This window comes from Fistularia commersonii, chromosome 28 (assembly GCF_037954325.1).
Source record: "Fistularia commersonii isolate RoL2024-O1a breed Wild chromosome 28, RoL_Fcom_v1.0, whole genome shotgun sequence".
NCBI classification, from domain to species: Eukaryota; Metazoa; Chordata; class Actinopteri; order Syngnathiformes; family Fistulariidae; genus Fistularia; species Fistularia commersonii.
In genome coordinates, this window is record NC_141311.1 from 1,540,654 (window position 1) to 1,560,407 (window position 19,754).

General features: G+C 47.3%; 3 protein-coding genes across 3 annotated transcripts; all 3 read right to left on the reverse strand.

Annotated features, from left to right (window-relative positions):
* Nucleotides 1-26: 26 nt before the first annotated feature.
* uqcrc2a (ubiquinol-cytochrome c reductase core protein 2a) lies at nucleotides 27-7,469 on the reverse strand. The gene is made up of 14 exons (XM_086175711.1): nucleotides 7,371-7,469; nucleotides 5,237-5,338; nucleotides 4,973-5,122; nucleotides 4,804-4,868; nucleotides 4,656-4,712; nucleotides 4,452-4,576; nucleotides 2,816-2,913; nucleotides 2,561-2,618; nucleotides 1,550-1,642; nucleotides 1,116-1,315; nucleotides 948-1,028; nucleotides 769-845; nucleotides 489-642; nucleotides 27-366 (listed from the first exon to the last, which is right to left on the reverse strand). Exons 1-14 carry the CDS (start codon nucleotides 7,401-7,403, stop codon nucleotides 283-285), a joined length of 1,377 nt encoding a protein of 458 aa, XP_086031837.1. The 5' UTR covers nucleotides 7,404-7,469; the 3' UTR covers nucleotides 27-282.
* Nucleotides 7,470-7,783: 314 nt separating this feature from the next.
* LOC147217115 (kelch-like protein 24) lies at nucleotides 7,784-13,827 on the reverse strand. Its single transcript, XM_086176073.1, has 12 exons — nucleotides 13,722-13,827; nucleotides 13,087-13,365; nucleotides 12,854-12,988; nucleotides 12,569-12,760; nucleotides 12,077-12,220; nucleotides 11,001-11,187; nucleotides 10,752-10,898; nucleotides 10,553-10,681; nucleotides 9,063-9,239; nucleotides 8,838-8,984; nucleotides 8,599-8,764; nucleotides 7,784-8,499 (listed from the first exon to the last, which is right to left on the reverse strand). The coding sequence occupies exons 2-12, from the start codon at nucleotides 13,342-13,344 to the stop codon at nucleotides 8,343-8,345; spliced, it is 1,839 nt and encodes a 612-aa protein (XP_086032199.1). The 5' UTR covers nucleotides 13,345-13,365; nucleotides 13,722-13,827; the 3' UTR covers nucleotides 7,784-8,342.
* Nucleotides 13,828-15,018: 1,191 nt separating this feature from the next.
* anks4b (ankyrin repeat and sterile alpha motif domain containing 4B) lies at nucleotides 15,019-16,989 on the reverse strand. Its single transcript, XM_086176057.1, has 2 exons — nucleotides 16,779-16,989; nucleotides 15,019-16,246 (listed from the first exon to the last, which is right to left on the reverse strand). Exons 1-2 carry the CDS (start codon nucleotides 16,937-16,939, stop codon nucleotides 15,130-15,132), a joined length of 1,278 nt encoding a protein of 425 aa, XP_086032183.1. The 5' UTR covers nucleotides 16,940-16,989; the 3' UTR covers nucleotides 15,019-15,129.
* Between the last annotated feature and the right edge of the window lie 2,765 nt (nucleotides 16,990-19,754).

Below are 19,754 nucleotides of genomic sequence, written 5' to 3' on the forward strand. Positions count from 1 at the left end.
TGAAGATAGGAGAAGTGACAAGAAGCTCATATTTACTGTGATTACTTTAATTTACATAGATATACAGATGAAGTGACAAACCCCCACGAAATACAGTTTGCATTATGATTCTCCAGCTTCTTGTTGATGTTCATACTGAGAGCAGGATGGACTGGTGGCATCAAATTGGCCGCTGAAGCAAGGCTGTGGCTTTGAGGTCCTCTTTCCTTTTCTTTTCTTTTCTTTTTGGGCGGCCAGGTATGGCGCGCTCGAGATAAAATCGCCAACTCTTCTATTTTTGTTTCACAACTCGTCCACAAAGGGTGTATTGATGAGGTGTCCACTAGCTGCCATGGTCTTTTTGCCATCTGCAAATTTTTTTGCGGCCTGTAAAAGCAAAAAAAAGATCACAGTGTAGAAATAATTTGATAAATCAATGACAGAAAGGATGTTTATTTGAGTGGCTCGGCCAAGTGCCTTGCTATCACCTCCGCGGTCAAGGAACTCACCTTGACCACATCGTCCAGCGTGATGGAGTCTAGAGCCTTGAGGACGGTCTCGGGGAGCTGGTACGCTCCGCTGCTCAGAACCTGAGCGCCGATCTCTGCCAGCAGCCCCTCGGAGCTTTCAATAGACATCAGATACTCGGCCTTCGCCTGGTTCCTGCAGGAAGGCAATCAACAACAGCGTAATATGTCAAAACTCACCACAGCAGTCTGGTAAAATTACACCAACTTTTATCGCTGCCAGGTTTTCAAATGCCCGAGCGGCACTGTTCGGCGAACGCACTTTGCTCGGGCGACGTCCTCCTCTGAGACGTTCCCCTCGGCTACACTTCCCACTTGAGCGATGGCAGCTTTGATCACCTGCGTGGAAAATGTCAGTATGCACGGTTTCATCAAAGGGTCGAGTCTGGCATGTTGTGACGCAGTTCCGCGGGTTTGATCCTAAACAAAGGAGACAGTCACCTCTCCTGCAGAATCAGCCTGTGCGATGGTGTAGACGCCAAACAATCCGGAGTCGGAGTATGAGACATTGAAAGCCGAGGCCTGAAAGAGCCAGACGTTAGCGACGTTAGCAGTAGCAGCAAAAGCTAAATTCAAGTTTCTCTTTTTTTTTGCCGAATGAGAACTTACATCGAAGGGCAGTGTGGTAGCTTTGGCGATACCCTGGCTCAGTTTGCTGGTCATGTTGGCCCCCCTCTTTACATGTGGGCCAGATCCTAGGACCCGCTGTAGCACGATGAATGCAATTGCCTCAGCACTACTTGTCATGCCGCTTTCAGTGGTGACCAACGCGTGGACTAGGTCATCATTGTTCTGTACTCGCAGTTCACCTGCACACACACACACACACACACACACACACACACACACACACACACACACACACACACACACACACACACACACACACACACACACACACACACACACACACACACACACACACACACACACACACACACACACACACACACACACACACACACACACACACACACACACACCATGAAATGACGTGGAGGTAGGTTTGAGGAATGTAACGTCGCTTTGACTACAAGCCTTACCTCCACGATACACGGCCTTTACCGTCGGAGCTCCAGCCCCACTGGGGAGGTTCAGCCCCTCACCCACCTGCCTCAGGGTAGAGTGTTTGACACCTGGCCGCATAAATAGCACAATATCCATATCAAAAACAACACCTGCTTTGTCTTTGGAGAAAAAAAAAAAACAATAAAAAAACACCAAACATTTTTTAGCAAGCAATATAAAGCGTGACCTGTCATCAGTTCGGCATGCATGCATGGGCATGTTGAAGTTTGATAATAGATATACTGTTGGGCTTTTTAACACACTGCTGCTGATACAGTACACCTGGTTCAGAGCTAAAAGCCATAATTTCCCGGCGAGCGCACCTGAACATAAGCCACACCAGCTAAAAATAAACAAATATATCTATGTGTACATATATAGACCGCACTTGTCTAGAAGCCGCAGGTGTCACGTTGTGATGAGACGCTAACACAAACATTTCTTTTAACTTTGTATTAAATACATGGTGGCAACATCCAAAAATACCTAGTGGAAACGCTTTTTTTGCCCCCAAAACAGTGCCTGATGAAAAAGATGACTAGTAAATAAGATGAGGAAAAGTCCATCCTTATCCATCCACTTTCGATCCCCGCTTCATCCTACCCCAGCTGATCGCTAGCTAGGTCTTCCAAGTCGTCTTCTTCCGTGTCGAAATTGAGCGGCCTCAGAATTTCACGGTCATTTCATCGGTCCGATGCTAAATGTTTTGGCGGCGTGAAGTCCGTTAGCCCAAAAGAATCCCTGAATTAGTCGCATGGTTGTTTAAGCTGCAGCGTTCAAAGCGTGTGGAAGAAGTAGCTGCTTATAGTCCAGGAATGACGGTAGTGCGCCTGCTTAAGAGCTAAACGCCATTGGACTTGAGAGTAAACATGAGCGTGTGCAGATAAAGCCCTCAAAGTGCAAAACGGTGAAATTAGATAGAGATAAGCGTGAAGAGAAAGGGGCAGCTGGGCTGCGTAAATAAGAGTCAGCACTAGTAAACTCACCTAGTCCTACAAGAGCCATTCTGCCCGTGGTGAAATTCTCCTCAACAAACGACTGCAGCTACAGGACGGGGGAGACAGGAGACTATTTGAGAGCTAAGCACAGTCTCACAAGTACAGGTCCAGAAAATGAGACCAAAGATCAGCAATTTGCCATCAGTTTCCTGAGAAACCGGTGAACTTTGAGCTGACTTCCCCCAAAGACCACAGGATCTTCCTCGACGGCGAGGACAGACTAAAGGAAGCAGAGATTCGTACTTGCTGAGGGGAGACCCGGCCGAGCATGTAGTCGGGGCAGTACAGGGAGTTGGCCAGGGCATTTTTGTACGCAGCTTCGTGCAACTTCTCGATCACACCTGCAGCGGGAAACAGAATGAGACTCGCAATCAGCAGCTGTGACGTTAAGATTGCTGAAAATAACATTGTTTTAGAAGTCCACTCCTGGTAACTGAGAATGAAAGGAAAGAATGCTGTGACGTGTTCAGCTACTTTTAAGATTTGGGCTCAATGAGCAACAAATTACACACCGACAGCACTGCATGTTCGGTCTGCAGGTCCAAAACATTCAGGTCTAAGGTGTCTCCTTCTAGAAATCCTCACATGTTCACAAAGGAAAAGTCTTCTTCTTTTCCTTCGGGCTTTTCCCTTAAGCCTTAAGGCTTGAGGGAAAAGGGGTGTCAAACTCAAGGCCCGCGGGCCGGATCAGGCCAACAAATGAGTTCAATCAGGGTTGCAAAGCTAAAAGGAAGGAGGTTTCAGGGGTGAATTGAACAATAGGTATATTAACAGTAGTTAATATGTCATGATTTTACCGTACGACCCACATGGGAATAGATTTTCCTCCATGTGGCCCCTGAGCTTGACACCCGTGCCTTAAGGGGTCGGCACAGCGAATCAACCTTCTCCATCTGAGCCTATTGTCTGGATCCTCCTCTATCACACCAACTACCTTCATATCCTCTCTCATGACATGCATAAGTCTCCTCTTTGGTCTTCTTCTAGACCTCCTGTCTGGCAGCTCCACCTTCAACAACCTTCTACCCAGATCTTCACCACTGTTTAGTTATGAACGGAGGAATGTTCATGTCTAAACCATCTCAGTCATCACTTTGTCTCAGTCATACATGTCCTGCACCCCTGTGACAAATTCTTCTTTTCCTTTGGGCTTTTCCCTTCAGGGGTCTTCACAGCAAATCCACCTTCTCCATCTAATCTTATTCTCTGGATCCTCCTCTCTCACACCAACTAACTTTATATCCTCACTCACAACATCCATAAATCTTCTCTTTGGTCTTCCTCTTGACCTCCAATTCCAGCGTCAGTCTACCATATATTCACCCTCCCTCCTCTGTCCATGACCCAACCATCTCTGACCTTCTCTCCAAAACATCTAACGTCTGCCTTTCCGCTGATGGACTCATTCCTGATCCTATCCATCCTGGTCGCTCCCACAGAGAACCTCAGCATCTTCATCCCTGTGACCTCCAGCTCTGCTGTCTTCTGGTCATTGTTAATGTTTCTAGCCCATAATAGCATCACTGGTCTCACCACCGTTCCTTTCTTTCTGGCTGATAGTCTTCTATCGCATAGTTCCCCTGACACTTTCCTCCACCCATTCCAACCTGCTGGAACCCACAGGAAAATATCATTTGTAAATTGTCAATTAGTTCTTTTGTCAACAGTGCACTTTAGAAAATTCACTCTAAATTTTTTTAAATCTACATGCCAATGAAAAGCGCGTGTCTCTATTGTGGATTGGACACCTGGTTTTCCACAACCAAGAAGACTTTTTGAGATTATTTTCCAAAAAAACACTGTTCTTATCAAGATGATCACGATTCTTTTCCCCCCAAATATCACATTCTTTTGCAAAGGTCAAAGTGCATGTACGTGCCTATCTGAGGACACTGCTGAGCCAGGGCCTTGTCGACCTTCACCCGGGGCGTCAGGTCACTGACTTCCCACGGCCTGAACTCCTGCGCCGTGGTCACGTTGACCAAATACTCCAATAGCGCATCTCTGGTGACACATTCGGAAGAGACGTCAGATGTCAAGGTTGAAAACCACATTTCGGTCCTGACGTGAGGGCAACACTTACAGGTGATCCCTCAAGCACTCTCCGGAGTACACCATGGTTTCTCTGGATGACGTCACACTGCGGGTGAACACGATAGTTGCCGTACTGATTACGTGTCCATGCTTTATTTAAAGACGGATGAACGCATGCAGAGAGGACCTTCACTGACCTCAGGCTGCCTCCCAGCGCTTCCACGCCACGGCAGATCTTGAACGCGGACGCGCCCTTGGTTGTCTACAGAAGGAAAGAAAAACACTTTGCGATTCAATATAAATCCCTCGGCGAGTCTGCGGCTGAGGGAAATGAAGCGACGGCAAAACGCGGAGGGAACAAATTACCAGGTTGGATGCCAGTCGTAGCACATGAGAGACTCCCTGGTTTTGTACGGTCTCATAGCGACTCCCGGCTTTCACGAAGACGCCCACGCTGGACAGGGGGGAGTAATTCTCCAGCGAGGCGATCACCAGGCCGTTCGGGAGCTTAGACACCTGCGGTGGCAAAAGGAGATTTCTGTCATTTCAATCCTGCACTGCACGGGTGAATATAACAATTAACTCCGAGCGTGGGATTCGGTTTTACATGTGGACTGAATCATCACCCACCTGGACATTCTCAGGCGGGAGAGCGGCGGCGGGAGGTGCTTTGCGACCTGTGAGAGGTTCGGTCAGGGCTTCGCTCCTCCTGGCAGCCGCATAGCAACGTTTCTACAAAGAACGGGGAGAACCCTTCAGAGATCACGGGTGGAAATTGGCCGCGACGACAAAGTGACTCTGACGGCGTCAGAGCTTTCAAGAAGTAAATGACATACAATTACGGCTGTAACAGCAGTCATCTCGCCGTTTGGTTTGAAACACTTGCAATATAATCGTGACAAAGCAGGAAGAGAAAAAAATATCTAAACCAAATAGCGTTTTGTTCAACCTTTGTCTTGATATTTCTACAAACCAAATACCTCATTTAAATGAAATTTACCCTCGATTCGCGCCTCAAAATCTGACGATCAATAAGAGCGAGACACAAAGACACCTGACACCTTGCCTTTAGGTCACCGCTTGAATGGCTGGACGCTCTGGATACGAGCTACGGGTCTGTTGTCGTATATTTAATATTGACGGAGTGTGATCAGACCATCGACGGCACGATCTGCAGAAATATCTGCTCTTCTGGAGCCCCGTCGATTTCTTCTTATTACAGATTTATTACGATATTTGTACATCAGCAATTTAACAGCAATTTGGACAATAAACTGGATTTGACTGTAAACACCAACGCCATCTTCAAGAAAGGTCAGAGCCGCCTGTTCTTCCTCGGGAGGCTCAGATCTTCCAACGTCTGCAGGACCATGCTGCAGATGTTTTACCACTCGGTGGTGTCCAGCGTCATCTTCTACGCTGTTGTGTGCTGGGCAGCAGGATCGAGACCGCTGACGCTAACAGACTCAACAAGCTCATCAGAAGAGCTGGATCTGTCCTGGGAGTGGAGCTGGAGTCTGTTGTGCAGGTGTCAGCAAGGAGGATGATGAGGAAGCTCCTCAGCATCATGGACAAGGTCCATCACCCCCTGCATGCCACACTGACGTCCTGTCAGAGCTCTTTCAGCTAGACTGATACCATCGAGGAGCTCCACTGAACACCACGGGAGGTTTATCTACTTGAGGCTATCGCTTTTTAATTCCTCTCCCTTCAGCCGCAGGGAATCTCAAAATCTTAAACCTTAAAAAAAAAAAAAAAAAAACTCACCCACTTACTGTAAAGTGTGATAATTTCTCTGTATTTATGTTCATAACTGTGCGATATTTCATTTCATAACAGCTTAATGTACAATATTTTTTCATACTCTTGTGCACTCCTTATCTTTCACTTGGTACTTAAGACCTTAAGACACTTTATACCTGACACTTTTTAGTTATTTATATTTCTTATTCTCCCCCTTTTTTCCTGTTTATACAATTTTCAACTATTATATATTATTGTTACGTTTTTCTTGTAACTCTGACACAACAATTTCCTTCGATATAAATAAAGTTGTTCTTATTCTCTCTCATATTGCAATCTGTTGAGTCTTTACCCTTTCATGTGATGATAAGGCGGTCTATTCTCTTTGAAAACACCCTTAATAGTGAGTTATACAGGTGATTATCACCATGCATTAATAAGAAATACTTGCAGGATGTGCACACACAGCCTGCCTGCCGGGGTGCAGGCAGGACTACAATGACCCGATATAACCCACGCAATGAATGCAATGTATGCGACGGCCGTTTTCTCCGTGCACGACCGTGCATCAGCCTGCCCGGCTGGTCTGCAGAACATTACTGGATCTCCACAAACATGAGAGTGAAGCTGGAGTTCGTCTGTCGTCGCTCCGCTTCAACAAGCGACATTAGATAAGGTTCAAGTTCCTTGAGTTCGGAAATGACCTTCAGGGTTTAGTCCGACTGGGTCAAAACCATTTGAGTTGGATGGAGAAACAGAGCCAGACAGGTGTTAATGTTTGGAGAACATCTGACAGGACTTCTGTGTCCATCTAATCACACGTTTTCACAAATATGTGTTACGCAACGATGTAAGTAGACGTATAGATTTATCCGCATTAGCCGACTTAGCCACCTAGCAAGCTAACTAGCCAACATGCTAATAACAGCTTGTTGCTGTTTAACTTTTCTCGCTGCTCAGCCCGCAACGATAGGGCGAAACCGGAGACAAAAAGTCAGAAATCAAAAACTCCGGGACTCACGGGGAGATTGTTCAGAGCCCGGATTCCCCTCATGTCTCCAGACTCTCTCCTTCGGCCGGTACAGAGGCAGATATGGCGGCGAGCTGACGTCTACCCACAGTGCACCGCAACACGCAGCGAATCAAAGATAATATGGCTGCTTCAAGATAGTTCCCTGCAAGCACAACCGGCATGGTCGGATAAGTTGCTCAGCAACAGTGAAGAATTATTGATTACAAAGAGAGGATATACTTTATTGATCCCCATAAGGGAAATTCTTTATTAAAGAATAATACAATTGATTATAAATTTACAAGCCGTATAAAATTTATAATCAGTCCCGCGCTTTAGTTTTCATTTATTAACAACGTACAGGCCTTTGCACTTTTCACAAAGGTATAGTTGTGATTGAGAAAAAATATTTGTGCTCAATGTAGAGAATTAACCATCTTTATTGGAACTCATTTCAACTTACACATTACAAAAATATATTCAACAGGTAGTTAAGACAAGAAACAGCAATTTTTAATTACAAAACATTGCTCACATAGAAGCCGTCATTTTCACAGGTTTTCAAAAATCTTTCACAATTTTAGACTCTTTGGCCCAGAGAGCATCTTTTGAAAAGCACAAATGCGTTTCTCCTTTAGAAATAGAATTCTCACAGCTAGGCACACCTCAAATAAATACATCACATAAGAATGATACAAAAATACACTATGTTGGCTGGGATACTGGTCACAGAGGAGACGCTGCGACATTAAAACATGATCCTAAACATCTTCACATCAGACAAAAAGATGGAAATACAGACCCCCGACCCCGACTGCCATTGAAAACAAGCTATTTTCTCCCAGTAACGGTGCATGCAGTTGTGCAAAAATCCAGGAATCACTTCCCCATCAGCTAGCTGGTCTCCGTCGCGCTGAGCAGCGCAGCGCCGTCCTCACGGAGGGCGCCAACGGTCACACACCCGTTTATCGCCGGCCCGGCTCAGCTGTCGCTGGGTGTTCCGGGGCAGCTTCCCACGGGGAGGTCTTTCCTCAGCTGCAGCGACACGCAGCTGAGCCAGCTGCGACTGGTCGACATCTCGCCGACGATCTCCCAGGTGTCCGCGTCGTCGCAGTACCTCTCGATGGTGTCGTGGTACCTGCCAGGACATCGGGCGCGAGGGAAGAGGAGCGGGGATTGCATGAGGACAAAAACAACGGGGCGACGACGGACCAGAAGAAATCCCATCATGCCTCACCTGTCCCAGCCCTCTTCTCCGCCGAGGACGTAGATCTTTCCGTCCACGACGGCGGCGCCGGGCCTGTAGCGTCTTTCCTTCATGGGCGCACACATGGTCCACTGGTTGGTCTTGGGGTTGTAGCACTCCACCTTGTCTGTGTTTTCGGTGGAGGCGTGCCATCCGCCTGCGAGGGAGGGGGACAGCGGCGGTTGCGCGCCTTCATTTCGGAGTTCGGCGGCGGCGCGATGGTGAAATACCTATAACGTAGATCTTTCCTTTGAGCGTGCAGGCGGCGGACCCGGAGCGGGCGATCTGCATGGGGGACACCTCGGTCCACGCCGAGGTTTTGGGGTTGTAAACCTGCGCCAGGTCCGTGCCGTCACCGTCCTCCAGGACGGCGCCGCCTGCCGGGAGAGAAAGATCGTACCGGAGGGGAAGAATTGCAAGTTTTCGAAAAACCGCGCGACCCCGGGTTTCCGTACCCGTGACGTAGAGCAGCCCGTCCAGCGCCACCACGGCGGGACTTGTGACGGCCATCTTGACGGACTCGGTGAACTCCCAGGAGTTGGTGTGAGGGTTGTAGCACTCCACCGAATCCAGGCGGGAGCGGCCTTCCCAGCCGCCCACCGCGTACACGAAGCCGTCCAGCATCACCAGCCCTACCAGGAGGGAGGAAGACGTCAACGTCTTCAACCGAATTAAAAAAACTAACCAAAAAAAGCGATGAGGTGAGAGGCAGAGGCCTTTTCGCTTTCAACTGAAAGCTCATTCTGAATTTTCTGGTTTATGAAAGGATAAACAGCGACGATGTAGACATCGACGGTTTTCCCTCGCACTGTCGTGTGTGTGGAAGAGCACCAGATCGCTTTACTGAGAGTTCTCTTATAAACATGTGTCGGAGTTTCAGATTAAGTTGCAAAAGATATTCCTGGGACAGAGGTCGGCGACCCTTTTGATCCCTCGAATGCGTCTCCTTGTGGCTTTTGAAAATGATTAACGACTATTTCATTAAAATATATTTTATTTTAGTTCATTCATTTTTAAAATGTAATTTTAAAATTATTGCGGTTTTGTAACATCTAATTAAAATGTGTTAAAATATTTTTGACCCTTAATTGTTTCTAAAGTGCGATACAGTCGTACCCTGACTTACAAGTACATCGACTTTTGCATTTTCCGAGATCGGAGCCGTCGAGATACGGTGACGGAGAGCATCGTTTGCGGGAAGGCGGGAAACATTTACGGGGATTCGGTGCGGCGGACGATGGGAATATGGCGAGGCGTCGGAAGAGGCGCTCAAAGCCGGTCGGAGACGGTTTGATGGTTTTAGAAAGAGGAGCGGCTTCGCTCCGTTCATAAATGGAGTTTAGACATAAAGTGGAGTAAAGTCACATTTAGCATAGCATTGTAGCATTAGGATGGAACCAGTAAGTTAAGTTAAAGATGGAGCAACAAATGAAAAACTCCCAAACCACCTCGCCACCATCTTAATCCCATCTGAATAAAACCAGTTTATTTCTTTACATTCTCTTTTATTATGTCATATTACTTTTTATACATGATTTGTTATTTATAAAGTGCATTATTTCTTATGTAAACACATGCAACAAATCCAGGGGAAAGAGAGCTTCAATTCATTTTAATGGGAAAAGTAATTCAATATACGAGCAAATGGAGTTACGAGGACGAATTAACCTGACAAGTCAAGGTATTACTGTGCTCATGTTTTGGTCATTCCGGTTTTTAAAGATCCACAACGTTGTGCTGATTCATATTTAACATTTATTCATATTTCTTTGTCTGTATATTTTGAATTTCCCCAAATGTATCACACCCCCACGTTCTTAATGAACCCCACGAGGGAAATGACATTAAAATAAACGCGAGCGGGTGTGTTTTTCAAAGTAAAGGAACGAAACATCCGTCTTTTGTGTTTCGGAAAGGACGAAAAGATCTACGGCGGCGTCCCTACCCAACTCGGAGCGAGCCACGTTCATAGGAGCCATCTCCATCCACGAGTCGAAGCACGGGTCGTAGCGCCACATCTCCCTGCTCGCCGAGCCGTCGGGGAACTCTCCTCCGGCCAAATACAGGGTGGAGTCTGCAGAGACAGAGACGTGTCAGGAGACGTCCCGCGGGTTTCCGTGGACGTTCCACGCCGGCGATCCGACCTGACACAACCAGGCCGTGTTTGCTCACGGCGAAGGGCAGGCAGGCCAGCATCGTCCACTTATTGGTCACGGGATTGAAGCCCTCCACGCTGCGCAGCACCACCTTGTCGTCCTCCCCGCCGACCGTCACGATCACCTCGGCGGTGCCTGTTGGCGTGGCGACAGGAGGAGAAGATCCAAGGTCGCCCGTCAATTCAAGTGGACGTCCTCCGCGAAGCGAAAGCAGAAAAGGACGCCGTGGGAGCTCACCTGTGGACCTGCGCGGACGCGCTCTGGAGCAGTAAAGCTCTCCACGCCGATCCTTCAGCAGAAGATAGTCCTTGGCCTCGGAGATGAGCCTCTGGCAGCCCTGGTTCTCCCTCACCACGTCCTGGGCCTCGATCACATCGTGGAGGTAGTAGGGGCTGATGAGAGGCAGGCGGATGTGCTCCAGGACCTTCGAGGGAACATGAGGGGAGTTCTACACAAAACTGAACACCGTAGATTTAGCTTATTCATTGTTTATTATCTAAACCGAGTATTTTTTTTTCTGATGTTTTTCCACGGGAAATTTCTAAATTCATTTTGCCGGATTCAAAACGTGACTAATTGTCAATCCATTTGTGACTTTGGGGGACAGGATTGAACATCAAAATGAAATACACGGAAAGGTCGAGCCTAAATCGTGACGGTTCGTAATTGAGATGTGGAAAGTAAAATTAAACGTGTCAGCTTTGGATGCAAAATATTTGACAACATTACTAATGTGGACATACAGTCGGGCTTTGACTCACCACTTTAACTCTCTCTCGGAACTCAATTTGCTCGGATAATTTTCTCCCGTGAAAACAAATTGAAACCCAGTCCCAGTCCCCTGTTTTTGTTATGTGTTTATTAATAAGAAAAATATGCTTTATCACCTCCTTTTCCTTTGACTTTTTCCATTCCGCGAATTGAAACAGCAAACCCCAGTCACGACTGTAGTTTCTATTCAATGCACCTTATAATGGGGTGCGCCTTATATATGAAAAAAGTTTGAAAATAGGCCATTCATTGTAAGTGCGCCTTATAGTGCGGAAAATACGGTAGTTACATTTACTTTAAATTACATTTGGTTACATGTAGTTCCAGTTATACTGTTCCAATTATACTGAGGACAACCATTGTGCTGATGTGGCCTTCCCTGAAAATGTGGAAATTCAGCAATATTGAATCAAAAAGTTGTGACGTTAAATGAAAAAATACCTTTATGGTGCAAATCGCTTTTTTTTTTCTTTCCGAGATTGGCAAGTGAGGCAGGGCTTCCCCTGCCTCCCCTGCCTGCACGTCACCGGTGCGAACCCCACCTTGTCGAAGCTCTGTTTCCGGGCGGGGCATTTATTCAGCCACAGCTTGGCGGCCTCGAAAACCAGCTCCTCCTTGGGCACGTTGAGGTGATCGCTGGCGAGGATCTCGGTCAGCTTGTCCACGCACAGAGACAAGAACTCCTCCTGCGGGGAGAGGACGGGGAAAAAATCACCAGATATTTCATAAACGTGTGGCTCGCTAAACCGCCTCCAGTGTGTGGACGTTAATCACCAGGAGGCCCCCGGTGCAACTGCTGACAGGCGCCAGAGATTATCTTTGCTAAACCCCTCTCACACATGATCCCGCACCGTCGCCAGGTTTGATAATCCCGCAGGTGTACGCCAGCCGGCGGCGTCCGCCCACTTCTTTTATCCACGCATTTTCTGGCAAATTATTCAGCTCTTATTCTCCGAGCGGCGACGTCTGCGGATGCCACTCCGATGGTCCTGTGACAGAAATCACATATATCGCATCTACGTGGGGCTTCTAACCTGTTGGTAAACACTGCTGAAGTGTTCCAGGATGTAGTCCATGCTGCGTTTCTCCAGCACTTTACAGGAATGGGCCTCCGCGAAGCAGTGAATCCCCACACAGTTGGTCTCGTCCATCTGGCGCTCCATGAAGCGGCAGCAGGCCTCGCGGACAGCCATCACGTCCAGCAGGTTGGCAGCTGCCAGCAGCGCCTGGAAGGGGAGCGGGGTTTGTTTTGTTTTGTTTTTTCCCTCCATCGGGTGACGACTGGAAGCGCCGAGAGGGGAAGGGGGGCCATGTCGTACCTGAACGTTGGCTTTGGAGATGTAGACCTCCGACGTGTAGGCGTAGCTCACCAGCATCCTGATCATCTGCGGTTCGACCCCGTTGATGGCGACGCGCTCCTGCTTGGACTCCATCAGGTCGGTGGTGAACATCGTCTGCGGAGGGGGGAGGTGACACACACACACACGCACACGCACACGTTGAAGATGATGATGCCTGACGGGTTGGAATGATGACGAAGATCCGCGCCCACCTGGAAGTAGGTGCTGAAGGAGGCCAACACGATGCGGTGGCAGGGGAACTCCTGCCCTCCGCAGCAAAGGGTCACATCACAGAAGGCGTTGTAGAGCCGCAGGCTGTTGAGGCCCTGGAGGACAGTGCTGGGGTGCTTGGCCTCCACGAACAGGTAGTCCTCGCTGGAGGCCGGGGCGGCGCCGGCGTCTACCTGCAAGGCAGAGTTCAGGGCTGGAGGCGAAGGGGACTCTGCGCTGACAGCAAGGATTTCAGCCATTTCTAACCTCGCAAGGCGAACCTGCAAGACAAAAAACAGGGCAAAACAGACAAGAGTTCGGTCAAAGCTTTAACCAGGGGGAACTTCAGCCAGGCGACAGTCCCGCTGGTAGTCATTTCAACACGAAAAACGCCGACTGCTACATATTTGAGAGTGAAATACGTGATTTGAGAGTTAGACGTGTTAGATTTAGAGGGAGAGGAAGCGACGCGCCACAGTGGCGATCCGAGATTGAGCGCTAGCTTGCTCCCCGGGAGGCTTAGCGCTTTAACGACGGAAACAACCTGTTTGCGATCGAGTCGTGCAGACACGTCGGTGTAGGAACGGCGAGCGGAGGATCGTAAAAACTCCGCGGTTGGAACGGGGAATGGGGTTACCTGTCAGACATAATCGTGACTCCAAGCAGCGTCAACACATCCCCTTAAACAGATTTCGTGCGGTAGTTGGTAAGAGAGTTTGGCTTAATTGCCTCCCACATCCAAGACCATATGCGCAGGTCAAGATCACTCACCCCCATGTACTTCCTGTTTCGCCACAATCGGCGTTGTCACTTCCGTTTTGTCCAACGCTGACGCTTCTGTTGGAATTGTCCATTTTCACATGTTTTTCCCCCAGCATACCAAATTGTGGTTATTTAAAGCCGTTTTGTGTGCAGCACGTCAGGGAACTTGACAGTCCTCTAAGTCATAGTAAAGCTTTGTGGTAAAGCTTATCATGGCAATTGGAAATCAGATCATTTTCCAGGTCAGAAGAAGTCTGTTTTATTATCAATTTCTCAACATGTGCTAGACTTACAGAGTAATCGAGAAGACGTTTCTCATTTTCCCATGATGACATGAGATGAACAAAATGATAATAGATTGCTCATTAACAGTAAAGAAAGAAAGGAAGAACATTGCATGTGATTTTAATAAATAACTTGAAACTCTGAAGATTATCCAAACAAATCATTGAAAAAAATGCATTTCGAAACATAATAATTGCAAATGAATTTTGTCAAAATTCTAAATTCAATTGTGATTTTTTCTGCTCTGTTAGTATTGTAAGAATCCAATTTAAAATCATTCAATAAAAGCTTAAAATTACTATCCTTTCGGTCAGGAACTGAGAGATTCAGCAACACCTGCTGAGACTCGCGGAAGATGTTGACAGTCTCTTAAATACATCCATATAAATAGAACGCTGTGGTTGCACCAGGAGTCAGTTGTTTCGCTGTCTCCCGGAGAGGAGGAAGGGCTTACAGACTGAAAAAAAACAACATAAAGAAGCCGTGGAAGTGGAAATTGACCCTGGATCCCCCCCGTCCACCCCTGCACGACCCGGCCCACGGCAGCTTCCTCAGCAGGCTCAAACTGATTTTAATCGTTTCGCTTTGCACACTTCTGTCCCCCTTCATTGGTGCAGGTTGTTAAAAGAAAAACACAGGAATTCCCCTTTGGCATGAATAATTTCTTTCTTATCTCTTCTTATCTTAGTCATTTTGACCCCTTGATGGATGTCAAACAGGCATAAAGTGACGAGAGGATAAAGGTGAACCGAACGATACCGATGAAACTTACATTTTCTTTTTCAATCAGATGTAGTTACGTCATGTTATGAAGACGACACAAATCAAAGATAGTGCTTTTTGAAGTTGGAATTGAGTCTATTTTATTGATTTTTTTTATAGGCGGGAATATCAATCGTGCTTTTCTGACCGGTTAACCTGATGTGAAGAATTTGCAGATACTGTAGTTCTAGAATAAGGTGAATAAAAATAAGATGGCGAACTGTGGTCCCGTCAGATCACAGCTTGCTCTCCTTCATCAAGCCCGAGTTCTCCAGGGCGTTCTTCCTGTGCTCGATCGCCTCCAAGATCTTCTTCCTGGGTCCCAGCTGGATGCGGATGCCCTTCAGGTCTTCGTCGGAGCAAAGCGTGAGCGCCTCCAGGTCCAAGTGCTCCCTGTCGAATACCAGGGCGAAATCCGTCAGACCGATGCAGGACAGGAACACGTCGATTGGAGAGGTTTCTCCTTCGTCGTCATCCAGACCGATATCTTCAAGACTCCACGGCAATTCGGTGTCGTCGTTCCCCCCGAAGCCGGCGGCGTCTTCACCCTCCGTGAGCAGCTCGTTCTGGACGAGGTAGCCCAGGTTTTCATCGTTCCCGCCCAGCATGTCCTCCATGTTTAGCTTATTCCTGAAGATCAGGCCACCGAGACCCGGCCGATTGAAGATCGAGGATTGACCCGATTCCTCCTCGGGATCCTCGTCGAAGGCCTCCTCTGTTTCCTCGCCCAGCCTCATCTCGTCTTGCTCGTGGAAGACGCCCAAAAAGTCGGGGTTTTCCGGCATCCCGTTATCCTGCTGAACGAAAATAACATTTTCGTCCCCTTTGGACCTCTGCAGGGTACCTTTGTCTTTCTTCCCCAGCCTCATCTGCAGGGTTCCTTTCACCCTGGCGGTCAGGGAACCGGACTTCTCGGCGGCGATGAGCGCCGAGTAGTTCTCGTTCACGCTCCCGGCGGCGCTGCGGCCCGACAGCGTCGACGCCCTGCTGGCCTCCGACAAAGACAAAGTGTCCGCCCCGCGGCTCATCTTATCCATCTTGTTCTTGTGCCTCTTCTGCACCTTCTCGCATTCCTTCACTCGTTTTTCGGCCTCCTTGGCGGCCTGCTTCTTCTGGCCCGCCACCCTTTTGGGGTTTCGGGTGGTCTGCTGCGAGGTGGAGGCGTCCAGGAAGCGGACGCAGTCCATCTGGTTCCGCGACGCGGCCACGTCGATCGCCGTGTGGAATTCATTGTCGAGGGCGAAGAGGTTGGCGTTGAAACTGACCAGGAAGCTGAGGATGTGCATGTGGCCGTTGGCCGCCGCCAGGTGCAACGGCGTGTTTCCCCAGATGTCACTAATGTTGGGGTTTCCTCTGCGGAATAAGCCAAATATTCAAATGAGTCACGAGTCATGGCTGACATGTAAAACGGGGCGCATTACAAATATTTGGATAATGAGTGATGTATTAAGATTTAAAGTCCTCTGGCTTTTACGGTCACGGCAATAAAGGACTCGAGTGCGGCGGGGCCGATGTGAAAGCGAACGGTCGAGTTACTTTTTTGGCCACGTCACACAGCAACAGCATTTCGAAGTTTCTTCAGCGGTGAAAAGACGACTTGGTGTAAATACAGAGTCTTTTGTTGGGACTAATGAGGGATGGCGAGGGGGACGGAAGAGGTGGCCCTTTGTTTTGCAGAAAGGGGGGTTTGTGTGGTGAAACATTCGGCGCAGCAAAGCTCTGTCAGCGTACTGTCAAAAACCCCAGGGAACTTCAAATCAGCGCAGTTTGAGACCGGAGTTGCCAAATATGAGAATGACTTATTTTCTCATTCGCATAAATGTTGCAAAATAGCCAAAGCTACAACATTAAGGAGAAAGGAAATCACGGACGTTGACATTCTCACCCTCGGCTGCAGATGAGCTGAAGAGCTTCCACGTGTCCGTGAAAAGCGGCCAGCGAGGTGGGGGTCATGCCATCCTTATCGGGAGTGTTCAGGTCTTTCCTGGTGGCCTCCTTCAGAAGGTCCAAGTAACCGTCGGCCGCCGCTTTGTGGTACCTCGACATCCTTGGAGAAAGAGCGGAGAGGTCCGGGGCCGACGTGTCGCTTTGCTCCGTCTCCAAGCTGCGAAGGCAGAATGAAAGCCGGGTCGTCGACGGGAGGAGCAGATCGGCGCCATAAAACGGGCAAAGTCCAGCAGCTCAGAGCTGTTTGCACGTACGGACACACCTGTCCAGGCCGGAAGGTTTTACAACACCCGACGCCTACCTGGTTTAATGGCTGTCGTGAGACTCTGACGCATCAGTGTGATTGGATGAAAAACACTTATTAAAACATATCCTGTTCATATTTTGTTGTTATGGCGCCCGGAGCACCCACCCAGCAAGAAACCGCTCAAAACATGTATTCAATCCATGGACCACCTTGTGATGTTCATCAACTGCCTGCTCTTGACTGTTTATTTGTTCAATTTGTAAACTTGCAATTTGCACAACTTTGGTGGCTATTACACAATAACTCTAAGTGGTAAAAAATTTAATTTCTGCAGTTTACATTTCCAATGTATCTTTCAGGTTGTGTAATATTACTGGCGTTATACTCAGATTAGACAATATGATATAAAAAAGTATAGGCTGTATTTGAAATTCAAATCCAGTAGCAACGACGAACCATGACCTGGATGACTGAGAACCGCCATAGATGTTCTTCTACTATACTGTTCAGAAGAATGTCATCATACGGGGAAACACTTTTCCTGACTGTGCACTGGATAATAAACACTTCGCCTAAACTCACACTCTTGAATGTCAAGTGTTGGATGCTCATAAATATAGTCATAACACTTAGTGTCCAAAGCTTCTCAGTGAGTCCAGTGAGTCCCTCTCCCTTTAGCAGTAGATTTTTTGGATTCCGCTTTAGATTTAACTGAATAACAATAAAGTGTTTTCGTTCTTTCTTCTTCATAAAAGCCAAAAGTTAAAAATGTGAAGACTCTGTGCCTTTTCTTTGCTATTCCTCTTTTTTTGCATTCTATTGTCTAATATTAGTCTATTATTGTGTTGAGATAGGTGATCTCATTAGTTTTATTTGAGTTTACATTCTAGTATACATATGTTTTATTTGTATCTACTCTCAGGAAATGTATGGCACTTTATGACAAGGTTTGGGACTTGTTTTAGTTTTTCGCGACTGTTCAGCTAACTTGACGTTAACTTCTACGTCAGTGTTCTTTTTTTGGTATAGCGGTGCTGGCGGGAATTTTTCCCACACTCTGTACTGTACATGTCCCATGGCTAACCGATGTTGATTCCCGGAGCTGTGAAGAAGAAAATAAAAGACGATTCAAACAAGGCAAACTTGTGAATTCCTTCCGAAACATGGAAAACGAAGAAGCTGCAAACTTAAACGCAACAGGTTATGGGCCCAGGCAACGAACAAAAGGAGGAAGATGGCAACGTTTGGTTTTCGATGGAGACGAAAACAACTACGAGCTTTGGGAAGTAAAGTTTCTGGGACACATGCGACTCGAAGGTTTGAAAGAGACAATACTTTCAACTGTTGAGCCCGACCCAGATAAAAATGCAGAATGCTACGCTGAGCTTATCCAGTTCCTCGATGATAAAAGTCTATCATTGGTAATGAGGGAAGCCGCAGATGACGGTCGAAAAGCTTTGCAAATATTACGGGATCATTACGCCAGCCAGGGGAAGCCCAGAATTATTTCCCTGTACAGCGAACTATGCTCACTCAAGAAGGAACCCGACGAAACAATAACAGATTACATTATCGGAGCAGAAAAGGCAGTCACCGCTCCGAGAAACACAAAACAGGTGATAAGTGATGAGCTGATGATCGCTATGGTTATGAAAGGGCTTCCAGAACCGTACAAGCCCTTCGTCATTCACGTAACTCGGAGCAGTGAAGAAATGACGTTTATTCAGTTCAAGAGTAAACTAAGAAGTTATGAAGAGACTGAAAAGTTTGACAGCAAAACCAAATCAGACAATGTAATGAAAGTGGACATGTCAACGGTGATCTGCTATGGATGTGGAAACCGTGGCCATATGGCAAAAGCTTGTCACCAAAAATCAGGGCCAAAATGGTGCAGCTATCACAAAAGCACAACCCACGCCGATGAGACATGCAGAAGAAAATCCAAGCCCAAAGAAGACTCGGTCAAACAAAACACAGACATCCAAGACAAAGATAAGGAAGATGAGCAAACTTTTGTATTCAAGGTCAGTCAAAAAGTCCCTCCGGAAAATATCAGAAAAAATGGACTGATGGTAGACTGTGGCACTACATCACACATCATAACACGAGAAGACAAATTCACAAGATTTGATGAGTTTTTCAACCCAAACAAACATTACATGGAGCTAGCAGACGGGACCAGAGGAAACAAAGTGGCACTAAAAAGAGGTGATGCAGAAGTGTTACTCCAGGACATTGAAGGAAAACCTGTCCTGGTAACCTTAACCCTCTAAGGCTCAAATTAAGTTGTGGCGTAATTAGCTAAGTAGCATTTGGCTGTCGCAAATCTGCAACATCTGCCTGGAGAGGGGGAGCCTTATTCATCCCATCATATCCTCAGGACTTCATATCGGTGAAGGCAGCCACAGCTGATGGAGCCAGCGTGATATTCAAAGAAGGAGAGAACAGACTCATAACCAAAGAAGGAAACATTTTCAGCATTGAGGAATGTGACAGACTCTACTACATAAGAATGGTAAATTATCAACAACTTTATGACGATACAGTAAATGACATGATGTCCAGGGATAAAGTAAACTTAACTTGTGATGTCAAAACATGGCATGAGATTATGGGACACTGCAATGTAAAAGATGTATTAAAATGACCAAACTTAGTAGAGGGTAT